General features: G+C 32.5%; 1 protein-coding gene across 1 annotated transcript; it reads right to left on the minus strand.

Annotated features, from left to right (window-relative positions):
- Positions 1-11,493: 11,493 nt before the first annotated feature.
- LOC106050334 (uncharacterized) lies at positions 11,494-17,532 on the minus strand. Its single transcript, XM_056010398.1, has 6 exons — positions 17,518-17,532; positions 16,407-16,463; positions 13,842-13,887; positions 13,126-13,191; positions 12,960-13,025; positions 11,494-12,812 (listed from the first exon to the last, which is right to left on the minus strand). The coding sequence occupies exons 2-6, from the start codon at positions 16,449-16,451 to the stop codon at positions 11,869-11,871; spliced, it is 1,167 nt and encodes a 388-aa protein (XP_055866373.1). The 5' UTR covers positions 16,452-16,463; positions 17,518-17,532; the 3' UTR covers positions 11,494-11,868.
- Between the last annotated feature and the right edge of the window lie 4,185 nt (positions 17,533-21,717).

Consider the following 21,717-nt stretch of genomic DNA (forward strand, 5'->3'; position numbering starts at 1 on the left):
GCTTCTGCGTTATATGGTGAACTGAGGGTATTGAGAACTGGTTTCAATTTCTTGACGTCTTAAAATTGGCTTTTAAATTCCATTATCAAGGAATCCAAATTAGTCTTGTATTTTTTAAAACCATTTCACTAGTTACACCTTTCAGCTAAGGAAAATGGCAAAACCCGATTTCACTTGCTGGCCTCAAGAAGTGGAATAGTTGTGTTTGAAAATATTTAAGAGACACATACGTTTCATTTGCAGACAACAAATTGCATTGCATCCGATGATAAACATGAAGTCTGTCTTCAACTCTTCATTAGAAATATTAGTAACAAAGTCACAGGCAATGTCCTTTAAGGAATCTAAAAATTTCTACCTTGAGATTCCATATTCTTCTAATGCTAGGCCAACATCGGAATGTTTTGTTTCCAAATCTTCAAGTACTTCTCGGAACTGCCAGCCAGAGCCGGCTTTAGATAATTGGAGGCCCTAGGAGGAGTGATTTTGGTACCCCCCCTCCGGAAAATAAAAAAGAAAAATTAAAAAAAAAAAAAAACAGCGAAAAAATTATAATTATGCAGTTTATTGAAAAATAAAACTAGTGTACTACAACAATAACAGTGCGACAAGTTTCGCATATTCTTTTACAATTTAGCATACGTCCTGCGTGACGACCCCTGTCTTTTAAGGGCCCTAAGTAGTTGAATAATTTGCCTATGCCTAAGGTGTGCCCTGTTCCAATAAATGAGTTAGTAATGTGATTATTGGAAAAATTCGATGATAATTCAATGCAGCTTTGTGTAAACCTTTCCTTTATGAGTTTATGATTGGAATATTGTTTTTATTTTATTAAAAGTAAAATTAAAAGCCTGTTTTTCTCAATCAAAGTTCGGGCTCCAGCAGTTGTTACCCTTGCCATATTGAACAAGCCAACACAACTATTTCAACATAGTTCTTCATAGCATTGAATCAATACTGGCCTGGGCTTTTGCCTTTGACTGAATGTTTCGAAATATTACCATTTCAAATAATCTTTGTTTACTTTATACTTTTTAGAATGACGTATAAAGACAATAGTTTCTTTAGCCTCTTTATTATAAATGATAAGGATCGAATGTTTCAATAATTTCTTTTCATATTTACAATTATTTATTTTTAATATATTTGCATTTGTATATGTGGGCATGCCTGAATTTTTAGGTGTCCGCGGGTCGCATGAAGCACTTTGGCGGGCTGCATGTGGCACGCGGGACGTAATTTGCCCACCCCTAATCTAGATCATTTGTCGAAGTAGGCCAGTCAAGTGGTCTGGGGAGACTGATAGCTCGCTGCCACGTCACAGGTCTGACGAAGTCCTATTATAATTGGTCTTATATAAACCACTTACATTACATATTACCAGATCTCCGGGGCTCGCAGAGACCTTTCTTCTGGGAACAGTGCCAGGAAAAAGAATATAAGAGGCAGAAAGAAAAGCGATGGGAGGACAACATAAAAGAATGGACGGGCCTGCCATTGAAAGAGGTTCTACCTAGGCAAAGGACAGTGGAATGGAGAAAGACGGTCGACGAATCTTGCATGTTGCCCCAACGGTTTAACAAACTAAAGAGATATGTAAGGATACAGATAAATGTAAATCACTTCACTACATATCAAGGGAGCTCGACTTCGTAATAGGACTAAGGTGAAATGTGTTTTCGGCTCAGAAAACACAACTCTACTCGTGTCGGGTATCGAACCTCGAACCCCTTCATAAGTAGACAAACCAAGTCAAGTTCAAGTGTACTTAGCCTCTCGACCACGTATTTAGCGGAACACTTGGCTTATTTGAAGTGAGAGTAATTCACATGGTGGCATACTAGTTAGTTATTGTAGTCGTTTGTGGAACACTTGGCTTATTTGAAGTGAGAGTAATTCACATGGTGGCCTACTAGTTAATTATTGTAGTCGTTTGTGGAACACTTGGCTTATTTGAAGTGAGAGTAATTCACATGGTGGCCTACTAGTTAATTATTGTAGTAGTTTGTGGAACACCTTTTCAGGCCTCGTGGAACACTAGGGTTCAACGGAATACAGTTTGGGAATCACTGACGTACACTAACACTTGACAAATATTCTTTCATGAAGATCAGTAACACTTATTTTAATTTTTTACTCTCTTTAACCAAGTGGGCAGTCACGCGTGACAATACAATAATTTAAAAAAAAACAAAAAACTCCAAAGTAAATTCTATGGAATCACATACAAGGTCGCATGATTTAGGTGCATTATTTTTTAATGTATGTCCTCATATGTCCTTCATCTCTTCAACCCAAGTCCTCATATATCCTTCATCTCTTTAACCTAAGTCCTCATATGTCCTTCATCTCTTTAACCTAAGTCCTTATATGTCTTTCATCTCTTTGACCTTAGTCCTCATATGTCCTTCATCTCTTTAACCTAAGTTCTCATATGTCTTTCATCTCTTTAACCTAAGTCCTCATATGTTCTTCATCTTTACATTGACACTGTTGAAGTTAATGGGGATAGCTAGATAGATAGATAGATAGATAGATAGAGACATAGATAGATAAATATAAATAAATAGATATATAGATAGATAGATAGATAGATAGATAGATAGATAGATAGAAAGAGACATAGATAGATAAATATATAAATAGATAGATAGATAGATAGATAGATAGATAGATAGATAGATAGAAAGATAGATATAGAGAGACATAGATAGATAAATAGATAGATAGATAGATAGATAGATTGATTGATTGATTGATTGATTGATTGATTGATTGAGACAGATATTTTTACCTGGAATGACGGTTAAGGTAAATGTGGCCATCCTTGATACAAAAGAATTCAACCGCACTGTTTGTCATTCATATATTCTTTGAAGACAGGCGCCATTACAATGACTATAAATAGACCTAGATATAGTCTCAAAAGATGTTTGAGTTTCATGTATGGATGTATTAGACACGTTTAAACTAATTATGAACAAGACCTGCACATTAACAAGATGTAAGGACTAAGACCAGACTATTAGATACTTGAATAAAGTTTAATGTTTACAGGCCACTGTTGAGTTTCTGTTCGTCACAAAATGTCGTCCTCTTAAATTCCCAACACCAACTGACTAATAACAAAATACATAAACTAAAACCAAATTGTCCGTGAGGTCACCAAATGTCTCGTTCAAGTCCCACAATTATGGTACGTCTCTATAATAGCTAAATGTCTAACGATTCCTACCAAGATTTATGACGACAATAAAATACATTGACCGGCCTAAGGTTTGGCAAGACGTCTCAATATGATGAAAAGAACGTTGGATCCAAGCCCCCCCCCCTTCCAGAGTTTGAGAAAAGCTGCATTGAAAATGTATGACTGTTTTGGGATTAGAAAATACAAATAAACAACGTCCGTATAACAAAATTCCTTTCAAACAGAATAAATAGACACAATTATCGGCTTTTAAATTTAAATTCCGTTATTTGTGATGGGTGATCGGGGGATGGTGTAGGCCTATAGCTCATCTGTTTCGATGCTTGACTTTTCACGAGGGTATCGTATTGTCAACACAACGACCAAGCTTTTTATATTCCCCAACGTATACCAGCTACCTTTTAGATTTGGATGGACTCAGAGTAAAGTTCCCATTTCAGACCTTGTGATCAATGGGGCAGATAATGTAAAGGCTCACGGTTAACGAGGATGTCACGTGGCCAGCACAACGACAAACTGCATTTACTTTTCCACAACTAATGTCAAGACTCAAAGTCACCCTAAAAATTCCCAAGTTAAAACAGCATATATAAAAAACATTTATTTAGAAGCCAAGCGTTTAATAACTCTTAGCCAAATCTATCCATATAAAAATCATATAAACAGTTCGGTGCTTATCAAATAAAGGTGTAATTTTAAAAAGGTACAATTATAATTAAGCGTATAAAATTCAAAGATGTAGACTAGAGTTACCAAGAAAATAAAATGTAACAGCAGTCAACATGTTCTTGTCTAGTGTCAGGATGTCTTCTGAGATGAACAGGAAGAAGGGAAATAATCTAGTGCTAATGTTGCGATTCTCCTTCAACTTAATATTGTAATTGTCTTCTCTTGTATTAATTTTGTTGTTCCCACCTTAAGTCTACTTGTTAAACTGTATGCTGTTATTAGATAACTTTTTCCCATTGTACCATTGTATACTTATGTATTTCAGAGTAATGTTTTTATCTACTTAATAATAGGACAAAAAGATGAAATTGTTTCTTGGAGGACTTTAAGTCTAAAAATTAAAAAAATAAAGGTTTCTAAAAAAAAAGTAAAATAGATTATCAACTAGTTACGCAGAACAAGGTAATAAATTTTTTTTGTAATCTACGTATATATCTATCAATATCTCATAGTTAGTCTGACATGACAGGGTTAAATCATCATCACTCCTTTAAGTTCCTCATGGAACATAGGGCCTCTACAAAAACACGCCACTCTACACGGTCTCTTTCTAGTTTTTTGATGGTGTCCCAGCTCTCCTCGGTCTTCTCTGCTTCTTCAAGTACACTGCGTCGCCATGCTCCTTTTGTCTTCTTCTGCGTCTTGTTCCCTGGGGCTTCACTCTAAGACCTGCCTAGCTCTGTTGCTGGTATCTTTCTAAGGGTGTGACCAATCTATCTCCACTTCCTCTCTAAGATCTGCACTTCTATATTTTTCTGTCCACTCATCTCCCACAGTTTGGTGTTTTCTACTTGTACCAGTGTATTTTTAGGATATTTCTCAGGCATCTGTTGATGAAGGTCTGTATTTTTTTTGTTGTGGCTTCAGTTGTTCTCCATGTTTCAGAATCATACAGTAGGACCGCCTTGACAGTTAAAGATTCTTAATTTAGTCTTGTTTGAGATGTGAGGAGATTTCCAGATTTATCCCATGAGTGTAAATGTCTGACGCGCTAGATTTATACGGCGTTTAATGTCTTCATATTTTCCACCTGATATACTGACTACACTCCCAATGTATATAACATTTTTCACTTCGTCTTTTGTCTGAGAATCATGAAATAGGAATATAGAATCTACTTCGGAAAAGTGAACGGATCTTTACTTTCTTGTAGAACATGATACAATTGCTATTTAAACAAGAACAACATAATATAAACAGAACTTACGCCATTTGTTTTTAAGTGTAAAGAGAAAATTGAAATATCCGAGTAATTCCATATAAGTACTAGATCATTGGATTTGAAATAAAAAAAAAGTTTAGTCTTATCAACTCTTTCTTTATTTTTTGTATCAATATTATTTCAGCTATATTTCTCAAATATAAATTAAAAATTTAAATATTTAAAGCTTATGTTAAAAGCTTTCACTTCTCTAATCATTAGTTTAATTTACTTTGTTGCTGTCAACACACAATTACATGTCATTGTCACGATCACACTCACATCATATTCTGGGCTCTTTTAATCTAGCAATGATTCTCACGTTTGGCGCGAGTAGTTACTTTGAATAAGAACTCATTACTTTAAACTAATATTACTTTACAGTGTCTTAACTTATTCCCAACATCAAATTGACAACATATATATAAAACTCGTGAAGTCAACTCTCAACTAAAACTAATATTTAATATTGTATTTAAGGCATCAATAACCTCTTTAAAATCAAGTAATAAATGTACTAAGTGATTGATTAATTAAATACTCTATGATTGCATTATGATAAAATAATACAATATAAATACATGTAGAATGAATAGCATAAAACAACAAGAGAAATAGTCTTTCACCCATGCTCAGCCGGACCAACTAGTTCCCTCCTCAATGCACGCTCCTGGATCCAACATCACACGGCTACATGAGTTCAACTTATTATGTCTTTCTGTCATTTGTGTAGACCATCGTCTGTCGCTCATTGTCTAGCTTCTACCTTCTGTCGTCAATGATTTACATCATAAAACTACTCAGGCTATCTCTACTGACTTCACGGACTCTCAAGACTGTCACTGACTCAGGCTATCTCTACTGACTTCACGGACTCTCAAGACTGTCACTGACTCAGGCTATCTCTACTGACTTCACGGACTCTCAAGACTGTCACTGACTCAGGCTATCTCTTCTGACTTCACGGACTTTCAAATCTGTCACTGATTCAAAGACTGTCACAGACTCAGACTTCCGCCATGACTGTCACCAACTCAGACTGTGGCTAAGACTGTCACCGACTCAGACTGTCGCCAAGACTGTCACTGACTTAGACTGTTCCCAAGACTGTTACTCTAAATAAAGAAATAACCAGGATATTGCTAACTGTCACAGATATGTGTGTGTGTGTGTGTGAGGAAAGTTAATTATTTTGTAAGGTGTTTCCACGGCTCACCGATAGACTTGATAGAGTACAGACAAACGGTAGGAATAGTGTGACACTTAAATTTATACCTGGTAGGGCGACTCGATACCCATAATATGGGACAGACACGGACGATTTAGTAGAGTTAGTTTAGGCGTGGGTTAGGGTCTCAGCTTATTTAGAGTAGAGTTTTGGGTCAGTCGGGACACAGCGCCTTGTAGTGTTAGCAGGGGCGTGTTTCGTGTGCTAGGCGTTTTCTGGTGAACGACACATACAGACATTGGGAGCAAGTCGCCGAGGCTGGCTCGCGATCTTGGCTCCAAGAGGTGTGAGTTGTTTGCAACATGTAGGAACTAATTCTTAGGGACCAGGGTAAGAAGAAATGTTTTTATTAGTTATATATCTAGCTTTAGATGTTAGTAGATTATGAATAAATTAAATGACTCTTTAGCTAGTTGTTAGCGATATTTTGATTATTTGTCATAGTGACAGTCTGAGTGACAGGCAGTTCGTAGTCAGAGTCAATGTCAGTCACAGTCCGAAGGCGGTAGATGGCAGTCTGGGTGGCAGTCTTGAGCATGTGGCAGTCTAAGCGTAGAGACACAGAATAGATGTTAGCGACAGTGGCGTAGTGAGCAAGACAAAGAGCGACATGCAGTGATTGATATCAGATGACACGGACAGCTGTACTGAACTCTGATGCAGTCTGCGGCGCAGGGTCCAGTGCATGGAGGATGGAGTAGCCGTGGTGGTCTGATTGGCATGGGTGATTAATTGCTGTATTGTTGATTATGTCTTTATTGTTTATTATGTTAACAGATACAATAGTTTTATTGGTATATAGTAGGCTATCGAAGCCACTTGTCTTGTGTAATCATTTTTCGTTATTAATAATCTATATTTGCAATTATTGATTCATTCATCAATCAATCTTTACATTTATTACATGATTTTAAAGTGGCCATCGATGCCCTATTTAGAATATTAAATATTAGTTTTAATTTGAGAGTTTGACTTTATTATGAGTATTCATTATGTGGTCATTGATGTTGTGACATTGTTGTCCTTAGTTTGATTAATATACATTCAAAGTAATTACACGCACTAAGAGCGAGAATCATCGTAGACAACTTGCCAACAAGAGTCAATGGAATACTACTGGTACATATATATATTAAAGGGAGGTAAAATGAAGTAGTAACGAGAGTGGTGGAATCTGGGTCGTGACACTAACAACTAGCTAAAGCGCTAATTCTATTTAGTCTTAATCAACTACCTTCCAATGCAATAGCTAATACAAATCATTTTCTTACCCTGGTCCTATAGTACTACTTCCTACATGCTACAGCATCTCTGGCACACGACACACGCCCCTGTTGACACCAAACGGCGCTGTGCCCCGGTCTGCCCTAAGCGTCTCTCTATATAGGCTGAGTATCTAGCCTGCACCTAAACTATAATTATAATTGTCTGTGTCTGTCCTGACCCACATAACAGTCTCTCTACAAGGCAAACATCTAACTGACATTGCCCTTACCTTTGTCTGGTCTCTGTCAAGTCTATCGTTGAGCCTTGATAACACCTATGAAACTAAGTAATAACTTTCACACACTCAACACTGTGACACGTGCGTATTACAAATGTATTATAAATGAATTACAAATGGAATACAAATGTATTACAAATTGAATAGAAATGTATTGCAAATGTATAACAAATGTATTACAAATTTATTAAAATTGTATTACAAATGTATTACAAATTTATTAAAATTGTATTACAAATGTATTACAAATGTATTACAAATTTAATAGACATGTATTACAAATGTATTACAAATTTAATACAAATGTATAACAAATATATTAGAAATGTATTACAAATGCATTACAAATGTAATACAGATAAACTACAAATGTACTACAAATGTATTACAAATGTATTACAAATTTAATACAAATGAATTACAAATGTATTACAAATTTAATAGACATATATTACAAATGTATTACAAATTTAATACAAATGTATAACAAACATATTAGAAATGTATTACAAATGCATTACAAATGTAATACAGATGTACTATTTAATAGACATGTATTACAAATGTATTACAAATATTTCACAAATGTATTACAAATATTTCACAAATGTATTACAAATATATTACAAATGTATAACAAATATATTACAAATGTATTACAAATGTATTACAATTTTTTTACAAATGTATTACAAATGTATAACAAATATATTACAAATATATTACAAATGTATTACAAATGTATTACAAATATATTAGAAATGTAATACAAATGCATTACAAATGTAATACAGATGTACTACAAATGTACTACAAATGTATTACAAATTTAATACAAATGTATTACAAATGTATTACAAATTTAATAGACATGTATTAAAATGTATTACAAATATTTCACAAATGTATTACAAATATTTCACAAATGTATTACAAATATATTACAAATGTATAACAAATATATTACAAATGTATTACAAATATTTCACAAATGTATTACAAATATTTCACAAATGTATTACAAATGTCTTACAAATGTATTACTAATGTTTTACAAATGTATTACAAATATATTACAAATAAAATACAAATGTATTACAAATGTCTTACAAATCTATCACAAATGTATTACAAACGCTTATTTTACAAAACGACATACAAGAATTGATACTTAGTTGTAAAGAGAAGTTTGAATCACTTCTCTGGACGTCGTCTTCTGTTTCACCAAAAGTCAAAGAACAAAAAACTTGTGAATGTTTGGGTGAAGTTGAACAAGTCACCAAAAAACTTGTGAATGTTTAGGTCAAGTTGAACAAGTCACCAAAAAACTTGTGAATGTTTGGGTCAAGTTGAACAAGTCACCAAAAAACTTGTGAATGTTTGGGTCAAGTTGAACAAGTCACCAAAAAACTTGTGAATGTTTGGGTCAAGTTGAACAAATAACCAAAAAACTTGTGAATGTTTGGGTCAAGTTGAACAAGTCAACAAAAAAAAACAAGATAAACTTATCACAAAGGTTATATGAAATGTAATTCTTATTGTAAAAACCAAAATAGGATACCAGCACCAAAGCATAACAGACGAGGAGAGAGAAAGAGAGAAAGAGAGAGGAAGTGGAAAAGAGAGGGAGAGAGAGAGAGAGAGGGAACGAGAGAGTGTCAGCTTAAACAATACACTTATAAGCTTAATATTGCACTAAGTAACACTGAACTCTAAGCGACGCCAACAATAGACGCTGGATACATCAGACTCTTTAATAACACACTCTCACATAATACAGGCTACACACAACACTATATGGGCTTTCATACTAAGTGGAATAACAACGAACACATACACATAGACACAATGTCAACGGAGAGAGAGAGAGAGAGAGTGCGACGGAATAAAAGAGAGATAATGAGATAGAGAAATAGAGAAAGAAAATAGACTGAGAGATAAAAAAAGAGAGAGAAATACATATATTTATGATTTTTTCGGTTCCTTTATTATTTTTTTCCAAAGGGTGGCTACTAGGATCAATTTATAGAAAAGGTTTATTCCTGGATTATTTACCCTGTCGGTTTACCGTGTTTAACTAATCTCCATCGATTGAAGATCAACATGCTTAGGAGAGTTTACTCCCCTTATCTAACAAAGAAAATGTAAAATATCTCAATTTTAGAATAACTTTGTTTCAAATTACTTTTTACTTAATGAAGCTGATATTGATGTCTAGATGACACACTGTACAGTAGCTGTTAATAATTATTGTTTTAATTTACTAAATAATTAAATTTATTTAAAATTTTAATAAATGATGTCACGCATTTTTAATGTGTTCTCGTAGAATGAAAAAATTATTAAAGAAAAAGAAATAGACAGTACGAGGATCGAACCCACACGCTATTGTATGACACTATAATAACTTAGTTAACCAGCCATACCCACATGCTATTGTATGACACTATAATAACTTAGTTAACCAGCCCTACCCACACGCTATTGTATGACACTATAATAACTTAGTTAACCAGCCATACCCACATGCTATTGTATGACACTATAATAACTTAGTTAACCAGCCCTACCCACACGCTATTGTATGACACTATAATAACTTAGTTAACCAGTGATACTACTAGAAAGTAAAAAGTAAAGTTACTCTTTCAGACCATGCGGACTATAGGTCAGATGATGTTTAGGTCATCTGTTTCTTTGACTAACTGTTTACGAGAGAGTCATGTGGCCTGCACAACGACCAACTGCTTTTACTTCCCCCCCTCCCCCTGTCTAAAAGGGAACTTTACTTTTATATACTTCTGATATAAGTTCTTGCAGTGCAGTCAAGCATCAAAGGTTCTTATCAAAGTCTTGTAGATATACGTGAGCTTCAATCCACCCATACATTATTAGAGTAGTCACTCAATGACTCTTCTAGTTATGTGACTTTAGTGTTTCATAGAGAAATACGTTCAGGTAATTTGATTATCCCATTACAATCAATACAACATTTTTGGTCTTGAGGATTTGATTATTGAAATTTAGTAGGTGTTTTGTTTTAATGAACTATTTAGTACCATTATCTAATTATCACACATGTATTTGTTTTGTTACCAACATTGACTCCTCTTCGACACATTTGTTTTAGTACACTGTTAAAATATGATGCAGAAAATTAAATGTAACTTTCGAAATTACAAGCAAAGACAACTATGTTTTTATTCTTAAAGTTAGTATTTTATCATTTATCTCCCTTGAAAAAAAAAATGCCGCGCGTTGTAAAACAAGTAAAAAGATGGATATCAAACAAAACATTTGATTTTTTTTTCTAATTTTCTATTAATTTTTTGTTTATTTCTTTTAAAATGATTGCTAAATTTTTAATTATATTTAAAAAGAAAAAATACAGACTACGTTTATTAGATTGTTTACTGTAAATCTTTCAGCATATTTATTAAACAAATTAAATGTAAGTTTTTGAGGTACATGAAAAGACAACTGTGTTTTTTATTTTTAAAAATTAGTATTTTTTAGTTAACTCCCTTGAAAAACAAAACATAACTGCTAAATAGAAAAGAACTTAAAAAATAAAATCAAACAACACACTAGAAAATTTAATTCGATTAATTATATTTTATTATACCCGACAACTTTTTATATTTGAAATATTTGCAAACTTTTAAATTGCATTTTAAATAATTAAAAAAAAAACAACAACATAAGAACTACATCTAATAAATTTTTGCCACAAACCTGATCGTCGATAGCAAGTTCTAGATCTACACTTCGCAGATTTGGTTTGTAGTTGAACAGGTTTTCAATTATTGTAAATGTAAATTACAAACAAAAACATGGATAACAAGGGAAACAAAACATTGTAAATTTAAAGATAACAAACACAATTTATTTACATAACTCAAGACTAAAGAGACATTTAAGTTTGAGGTTCAGAATGTCAAGGGTTCTCAAAGACATCTTCATGGTGGAGCTGGACAACTCACAAGGGAAAAAACTCACTAGAAATGACCAACTCCACTGTAATTTAATCCAGACTTGAGACTTCCACTGTGGACAAGATCAAACCAAGTCCAGTCTCTATACCCCAGACGCTGGACATGTGCTCCACTACTTCCTGGACATGTACAAGTTGTATAAGTAAACTTGGATCTACTTCTACCCACCTCTAGTCTGTCCTTCCATTGACCAACACTGACCTGTTTAGAACATCCATGAGGATGTGACACTATAAAAGTCAACTTGTGTTGAGATCTAGAGGCAAAGTATTTGTTATAGACTTTCCTCAAGACATTTTTAAAATGTTTGTACATTTCCATCAGTTTATTTCCTAAAGTTTTATCACATGTCACACATTTCAACACACACAAGTCATCCTCAATGTTTACATATCTAACACTGACCTTATCAATACTGACCACTTGGCTGTCCTCTCTATCATAAAACAATCTCAAGGTTGTGTGGTTGGCCTCAATGTCATCAAAAACCACATGTGTGGCTGTGGTCACTATAAACTCCCACCACACATTGCTGGGTGAGTTTGAATCTTTACATTTTCTACACCAACACTTTGTGTAGGCAGTACGTCCATAACCTTCATCTTGTCTGACTCCATCTTGAAACTTGTTTACATCCCACACTCTTCCACTTCCTGTCCTCAAGTTTCTTCTCTCACTCATGTTAGAAAATGGATATGGTTGAGTTGTCTTTGGATAAAACTTTGGTCTGTCTGGACTTGACATTCTAACATCAACTCTAACTGTGAGGTCAGCTATAACTTTGATGTATTCATACAAATCATTGTCTTGATAACCTTCAGGTAAATGTTTCAAGGTGAATGTCTCAACAGGTATAAACTGGCTATGACCTGGATTCTTCTCACACCCCACAAGATATTTGTGTAGATCAGCTTCTCCACCTTCTGACTCCTGAGTTTCATGATCACCTGGAGAACAAGGAAATAAACTTGATCGAATGTTTACAACACAATGTACAGTATTGAGTCTATCAAGAGATATCTATAAATAGATCAAGTCTAATTCATGTGTTGATCTCTACAGTTTATACACTAAACATGAAACTCAAAAGTTACCAATTAGTGGACCTTCAACCTCATCTGACTGGACTTTGAACTGGTCACTGGTGAAATGATAAGAATCTGAAAGGATGAAAGTCAAATAATTATTTTATATATTGTTTTTTTTAATATTATTACAAAAACCTTTCTCTATCTAAACATTAACAAATAAAAAGTTTACCTGTATCTTGATTTTCATCTCCAAGACTGGAGAAGTCTGCTAGGTCAGTCTGATCCTTTTGAAAAACTGAAATAGTTTAAATACATGTGTTAGTCAGTTTATTTGTTTTTTTTTACATTTTATTTTCTAAATCAACACAAAATATTTTTTCAAAATACTGAATTTTTACATAGAGATAAAACTAAATATTTAAAATAAAGTTCTAGAAGCTGATCATAGACCTAACATTGCAACAACTTGAATTTAACATGCTACTTATTGTGCTAAATTCTATTGAAAAATTTGATAATAAAATAAAGCCATAGACTAATTTTAAAGTTGGGTTACTCTGATTTCATACCATTAAGTAGAAAACACCAAACTATGGGAGATGAGTGGACAAAAAAATTAAAGAGGTGCAGATCTTAGAGAGAAAGTGGAGATGGATTGGTCACACCCTTAGAAAAGATACCAGTAACAGAAATAGGCAGGCCTTAGAGTGGAACCCCCAGGGAACAAGACGCAGAGGAATACCAAAAAGAACAATGTGACACAGTGTACTTGAAGAAGCCAAGACGACCGAGAAGAGCTGGGACACCATTAAAAAGCTAGCAAGAGACCGTGGAGAGTGGCATGTTTTGTTGAGGCCCTATGTTCTATGAGGAACATAAAGTAGTGATGATGATGATGATTAGATTAGTTTTAAGGTTAGGTATTGTTTCACTTTGATTTCATACCATTAAGTCCACAGGTGTCTTGAGGAAAACAAAAGTCTGTACTTTTCTGGAATATAAAGTTGATTTCTTTTTTTTTTATATATAAAGAAATTAACATCAATGTAATATTTTCAGAAAAATCTAATTTCTATATCTTTTTGCTTGTACAGTAAAATTAAAGAAATATTTTGTTGTTTTAAAAATTGTTTCAACTAAGATTAATTGCATTTTTTTTTGCACTTAGACAGAATGTAGTACATGTGAAATGATTAATAGTAAAATGTAAAAAAATAATAATTCATCAGGCTTTGGTAGTCTAGATTTCAATTTAGAGCTCCAATTAACTTTAAAACTACATTTGGAGTACTAGATCTAGATTCTAAATCTAAATGGAAAATTCCTTACGATAGAGAACAAAAAAATTAAAATGAAAAGTAGCAATAAAAGAAAAAAAAACATTCAAATAACAAAAATATAAAGAAACCACAAATTAAAAAAAAATCATTAGTCTAGGATTTCTTATGTTTATTAATTTGAATAAGGATAATAGTATCCTTATTAAAGAAATGGGATATTTTTTATCTAGATCAGACAGCCTGGTAGTGTGATATGCAATAATAATTGTCTCTCCATAGTCTTGGGTTTGAATCTCGCCCGCTCCGTCCCTAGTAATCCTGTCTGAATTTTTGCAATTAGAAAAAAAGTATATAACTATATCTTCATTTTAAAGTGTACATTTTAGATCCTATCTAGTTAATTTTAATTATTTTTTTAAACCATGATATTTACAATTTTATAATTAGTCTATAGATCTTGTAGGACTACTTTTTGTTTATCTTTTAGATTTTATATAGATGCATTAACTTTTATTTAAATCTAAGTAGGCCTATATCTAAACTCTAAAGATGGATATGTCAATAGACAAGATCTAGTATAAATTAAATTGTCTATAAATCTAGACTAGAAGCTAATGTGAATTTAGATGTAGATATATATTTTCTAAATTATCTAAGATATAATAAATTATGGTAGTTTATATAGAACTACACCAGAGTCTAACTTGTAGATTTAAATTTACCTTTGTAGCTTAAGTTATTTAAATAGTACAGATGTTAATTTAAAGAAGAAGATAATTATGTTCTATGCATTTGAAGTGTCAATCTAGATATAGATGTTAATCATTGAACTAAACTTTTGATAAGTCTTTGGGTTTTCAAGTTAATTCGGGCAACCCATTCCATTCTTTACTGGCACTAGGGAAGGAGCACTTGTAGTTGGTCGTTGTGCTAGTCACAAGACACCCTCGTTAACTGTAGGCCACAGAAAAATATGACCTTAATAACATCGTCTGCCCTACATATCTTGAATGCAGGGTCTGAAAGGAAAACTTTTTACAAGATATACAAGTCTCTTAACACTAGATAGATCTATTGATAGGCCTATACTCATTATGGATCTAGTAGAATATTATCTGAAACTATATCTATCATAGGATCATCTATAAATTGATTAGATAGGAGACATCTAGATCTATTATAGCATATTTGATCTATTACGTAATATATTTTAAATCGAAGTCTAATTTAATTTAGATATAAATCTAAATTTATATGTTTACAATATTTACAACTAAATCTAGACATTTATAGATCTATAAACTTTAAGGTTAATTAAGTCTATTCTAATTCTAGATCTAGACTCTACACAAGCTAATCTAGAAAAGAAAGAAGAAAGGATTTATCGGCTGCAGTATTGGTTACTCGTAATCGAAACATTTATTTACGCTTACAATTAAAATCTCTACAAACAATATGGGCGAATACAATAGTCATCTGACAAAGAGTATAAATCTAGGTTTTGTAAAGATTTTAAAATATATAAATATATGATCATGTATTACTGATAGACTATATTTTACAAACACCATTTAAATTGTATAGATATAATAGATCTATTAAGACTGCTAGTTTTAGATTCTAATAATTGAATTAAATTTCAATTCTAAAGTAATCGCATTCATTTAAAACCAGATTTTTCTGCACATTGGAATTTTAATTCTACATTTGTTATTGTCTTTATTAGTATCATTATTGTTATTATATTAGAAACGGAGGAATTATCATTGTCAGGCAATTCCATGGACGGTCTAGCTTCGTTCAAGAGAAACAAAATTAATTGCAGTTACATTGATGATTGTATAAAGGACAATTAATATTTAATTTTTCATTAAAACCCTACCTGGCATGTCAAGGTTGAGCGTGAAGTGAAGAAAAATGTATGAGATGAAAAAAAAGTTGTTTGTACATGTTTGATATTCTACTTCCTAGTTAAAACCTCACGCGTGACGACGGGAGAGGGTAGCGGGTCATGCACTTTGGATTGCTTCTTTGCTAGGTGTATGTGTGTGTGTGTGTGTGTTTTGATTTTTTTTAAACTATAATGGTGCGCTGTTTCTAAGGACGCGCTATTTTGGCGTCATTGCTTCTTTTTCTTTTGCTTGGGTATCAGATTTTTGCAGAAATTTATAAAAAGAGAAGTCTAAATAAGAAAACATTTTGTAGTTAATTTAAACAAATACAGACTTACTTTTTCAGTTTTAGTTTTTTTCTTGCGGAAAATCTTGCAGAACATCTTTGACGAGTTCTAAAAATAAATAACAATCGGTTTAAAGAATTTTTTTTTTACCAAACATACAAGGGCAGATAACTGAAACGTTTTTTTAACTTTGTTACCCAATAGGCTTTTTTATCTTTTAGTTCAAGAAATTACATACAAAACTCTGAGTACTTTGTAGACCTTGTTGTAACTCATGTTTCACCGTTTTTTTTCTTGTTCATTTTCATACATTAGCTGTGAACGTTTGTTGTTACAGTTTTGATATCTGAGCTTTGCCCAGCCCTTTCCTTTTCACATATTTTGACAAGCCTTGATATGTCCTAAAGAGTTGTCCGCACTTCCTGTCAAGGCTTGGGATCCAGTTGTCTTTCACACGAGAGTATTTTTATTTGTTTATTTCTAGACATGTGTCTGCGGAATTCGACTAACATTACGTTAAAGAAGTAAAATTAAGTACATTTGCAAACGACGAAAGAATCTATCAAACTTTGGTGTCTATTTATAATTTAGAAGTAATATTTGGAATTTCCGATTTCTTATTAAATCTATATTTAGCAAGAAAATCCATTAGTCATAGAGTCACTAAAATATGAGTACACACTATATTAAATATCAGTATCTGATAAGTTTAGTTTTCCATATACCACATGATTGGCGCTATACATTGAATAATAAACTCACACATGCAGATACAAACATATAAGTGCAATTATAACCACACACATGCTCACTTTGTAAATCAAAAGCGGTTAAGTGCTTGACTTTCGAACCTAGGTCCTGGGTTCGAATCTCAATGAAGACTTGTATTTTCAATTTGAAAACTATAAAGGGTACGCGTCTTTATGCTGGCCACAAGACTCCCAGCTCGTTAACTGTTGGCCAAAAAAAAAAAAAAAAAAAACAGATGGCCTTTTTAACATCTGCACTTTCGATTTGCCCGGTTTTAGATATCAATCTATACAACATCCATTGAAACTTCAATTCGTCCTACGGTTCACTATTCTACTATTCTATATTAAGAGAAACGTTATATAAATAAAATAATACAATGAAGAAATGACTTTGAAATAGAATGACTTACTTCATAAAATCTCTTTGTTTGAAATGACAACTTTGTGAATTCTATTTATAGAAACACGGTTATACAATAAAAAGCCATTCAAGGAATTTCCGAATTTTTCTTTTCATCAAAGAAAATTTCCCTAGCGGTAAAGCGCCACCTTGTGTTTAAATTGATATCTACTTTGTCTTATAAGTTATAAGCATAGACTAGTCTATATTTATATAGTCTACGGTTATAAGTAACAAATATTACAAGGGGTTCACTGGGGGTGTGGCCGCACCGGGTAACTTTAAAACGGGTTTGACGTATTGGGTCTAGTCCAAATCCTTGTTCGCTGAGTTACAAATCGCTGCGGCAATGTTGGCCATGAAATAGATAAGTGGTCATTTATTTAAAGATTTCATTCTAATAAGACATTGGAGATTAACTCATTGGCCACATCGTGAGATCTCGACTGTCGACTGTTCTATTGGTTTAAATATGTTTCGTTACGTAAATTTATTTTGGCTTAATTTTCTAAAAAAGGAATTTCTGATCCCGTTACTATAAATAGACAGACATGATTATAATATGTGGAGCGCCCTCTAGGAAACCGCTTCATGTAGCAACGTAGAGCTGTATTAGTAGCGAAGTTAAACATTCATATTTTATTGTCAATGTACAATAAATTCGTGGCCCTAAGGATTGATTATCAATAAGTCTCCCAATTCTCTTCGACAGCAAAAAGCTGATAACAACTCAGTCATTTTCAAGATAGAAAATTAGCGGTTTTTATTCGCAATTTTGACCCAATAATTTTCTTTTTTGAGCAAACATTTAAATGTCTAAAGTTTAAAATTATATTTCATTGCCAAGCACTTATTAATTACTTTTTGTGTGAGTGTGAAACTTTTATTTCATTTTTTTCCTCAATCTAGTTCGTAAATGTAAAGCACCTCAGATTTAGCGAGATTATATAAATAAAAAGTCAAATATAGACAAAATCAATAAAAATGTCAAGCATACAATATTGAGATTTCGCTAGACAATTTAATACAATTTGAAAAACTTAATTCATGTTACAAGATTAAGAGATGTAAAAATGTGTTTCTGTAGTGCTGAAAAGTGCGCAAAAAGTATGATTCTAACAAAGCTTATATTAACTCTATCTGTCTGTCTATCTGGCAAAAAATGTTTACATGTTAATTCTCCCACACCCAATTTGCGAACAAGCTGAAATTTTGCGCAATTATTTTTAGTACCTTACAAACATGGGCGCCCGCAGTGGGTGCAAGGGGATGTACTTGCAGTTGTAGTAGACTAGCCAAAGCTTATCAGAAATAGATTTTTGTTTATGTTATGGTAGTACATATTTGAAAAAAAAAATAAAAACATTAAAAATCTTCATAAAGAAACATCCATACGACATTGAACCTTGCATCTTTGGCTCTATAAGCCAACATTTAACATAAATACCATTGGAACGAAGTAAATTCCCAATTAAGGTAATATAAACATATTTTGTATCAAATTTTCTCTTTAAAAGATAAAAGTTTTAAAGTGTTCTATACTATTTTACAAAATATTACTTAAATATATCTTTTAACAATTTATTTTTTAAATTTTTAGTTCAAATCAACAATCCTTCATATATGTTGTTTAATGCCGTTGATATGTTTATTTATTTTAAAATAACTGGTTTGATCATATTGATAGACAAGACTAGCTCTAAAAGTTGTCTTACAAGATATGCAAGTAAAAAAAATGTCAAAGAAAGCTACATGAACATCTTGAAGTAATAAGTCTGCCTCTCTCAATTTTAATCTAAGTATATATGTTGTTTCAGACAAAATTATTATATTTATTTTTGGTTTTTTTTTTAATAGGGATTCTTTATTTTTTTGACAAATATAAATATAAAAAAGCATAAATTAAAAAAAAATGCCTCCCTGCGACATTGAGCCATGAACCTTAGGCTCTAACAGCAAACATTCAAAGTAGTAGATTTAATTATTACCAATAGAGGCTATAAAAATCCTATTTTGAATTACATTTTCTCTTTAAAGGATAATTCTACATATTTTTTTTCTAGACTATTTTACAAACTATTACTTAAATATTTCTTCACAATTTTACTTGAAACAGTCTGGTGAAACAAAAGTTAATGTTTTATGTATTGACATTTCAAATTGAAAAAGTCGTAATTTTTATGTAAATTAATAATAGATGGCAGTTTTTTGCAATATCTGCTTTAGGCGACAACCTTTTGGTAGATTATTTTCGTAGCACAATACTATAGAGGTCTCTATAAACATTAAAATAGCAGCATTTTGCATTTTTCGTTTAAAAAAAATATTTCAAGTAATTAGAATAGTTATCATAACATATATAAATTATATTTTAACATAACATATTTTAAAAGTTTAACAAATAATTAATATATTATTAGTCCATTTAAAACGCAAAAATGAAATATTTAAACTTGTACTTTTCGAAAAAAAAAATTACAATATTGATTGTTTTTATAAATCATTGAAGAAATGAAACACATTACTTTAACAATAGAAACACTATTTCGAATCATTTAGTTCAAATGGACATGGGAAACAAACACTAATAAAGTTCATGCAACCCAATGCATCATTTTGACTCTCAATAACTAAATCAAGTGAATGCATGATTTTTTTTTAAAACCTACGGCACATTAAGCCATACTTTAGATTGCAATTCGTTTGTACACAAACTGTCAGTTTAGATTTTATTACATCAATGGTATGTTTGTTTGTTTGTAAAATGTTTTACATGTTTTAGATGCTCCTTCAAAGCTTAAGATAATTACTTCCTAGTCCAAACCTCCCGCAGGAGGACAAGGGAATGGGAGCGGGCAGAGTTTGAACCCGGGACCATCGATAAATCTGAACGACAGTCCAGCGCGCAAACCGCACGTCAAGGCAGCCATCCTGTGATGTCATCGCATTTCAAAACGTGCCTTTCTGTACAAGTCCATTGAAGTCAATGTTCTGCTATAGTGATACCCGACATTATTCGACCTGCAGGCAATTTTAATTTCCGACTATTGTCAATTAGGTAATAGCAAAAATATGTGCATGTAATAATGTTCAGTTAGTTCAATTTATTACATTTATTAGATAAAACTGTGATTCTGATTCATTCAATACATTCAGGCTATTTTTATTTCCAGCACTCATGTCGCGGGCCGCATTAAACAAAAAATACAAACAACATTTCTAAAACAATAATGCACTACTATTAGGAACCCGTGGATATAGTACTTACACTATTTCTTGGGTCAAAGGAATTTTTTCCAAAACAAACTTTATAGAAATCTCGCTATACTACAACAGTTTCATACGAAATAAATGTGTTTTGGTTTGGTGTTGAGTTCATTTAGATATAATGTAATGTCACTTTAAAAAGCCGAATACTAATTCGTGAGAGGTCATTGAATTGAGACACTTGCTTTCTTTTCAGATTCATGTCTCATACAAAAAAATTTAGAACCTTTCCTCTCCTCAACTAGCGCATTTCACTGTAAAATAAAACGTCCAAAAATATAACGATTTGAACAGTTTTCCTGGAATTGTCTACACGCAGGAGTCTACTTGTCGTTTCTTCCAATCTCCCATTTCATGAACACACAATTATTATTATTACTCTTCGTGTTGAGACCAAAGAAAGGCAACCCAAACTGACACACACGATGTCAGGACACGGCCAGCTCAAGACAGCAGAATTTTTCAAGAATTAAATATAACCGTTTAATCCTCTCGTTGAAAAATTAATTGTTTTTTTCTTACAAGCATATTGCAAAATCTTGATTCAGTTCGATTAAGGAAATGACAGTTCTTTCGGTTCAGTTTGGTCATAAGTGAGGCTCGGTTCGGTTCGTTCGGTTTGGTTCGTTTCCCGTCTCTATCTAGACGCCTGGACTGCACTCTTTACACACTGTGTCTTTATATGTAACAGTAGCAGTTTGTTTTATGCTCTTATAGTTTACATTGTAAAGACAACAATTCTATTATTTTTATTATTATTATTTATGCTCCCATGAATATGCCGATGGAAAAGATCTATTTCTACACTTGTTGGTTAACTAGGGAATCATGAGGCTATAGTACAATATAAATGTTTACTTTATTGCTTGAGCATTAAGTGGAAATTATATTGTTCTATTTACTTGTATAACTTTATTATAATATCATTTATTAACGAATTACA

This window comes from Biomphalaria glabrata, chromosome 14 (assembly GCF_947242115.1).
Source record: "Biomphalaria glabrata chromosome 14, xgBioGlab47.1, whole genome shotgun sequence".
NCBI classification, from domain to species: Eukaryota; Metazoa; Mollusca; class Gastropoda; family Planorbidae; genus Biomphalaria; species Biomphalaria glabrata.

Excerpts from the sequence above, each read along its gene's own strand:
- LOC106050334 (XM_056010398.1), bottom strand. The coding sequence starts at position 16,451 with ATGTTCTGCAAGATTTTCCGCAAGAAAAAAACTAAAACTGAAAAA. Across the intron at positions 13,192-13,841 it reads AGACACCTGTGGACTTAATG|TTTTTCAAAAGGATCAGACT; the intron begins GTATGAAATCAA and ends AAACTATTTCAG. Across the intron at positions 12,813-12,959 it reads GGTTGAAGGTCCACTAATTG|GTGATCATGAAACTCAGGAG; the intron begins GTAACTTTTGAG and ends CTTGTTCTCCAG.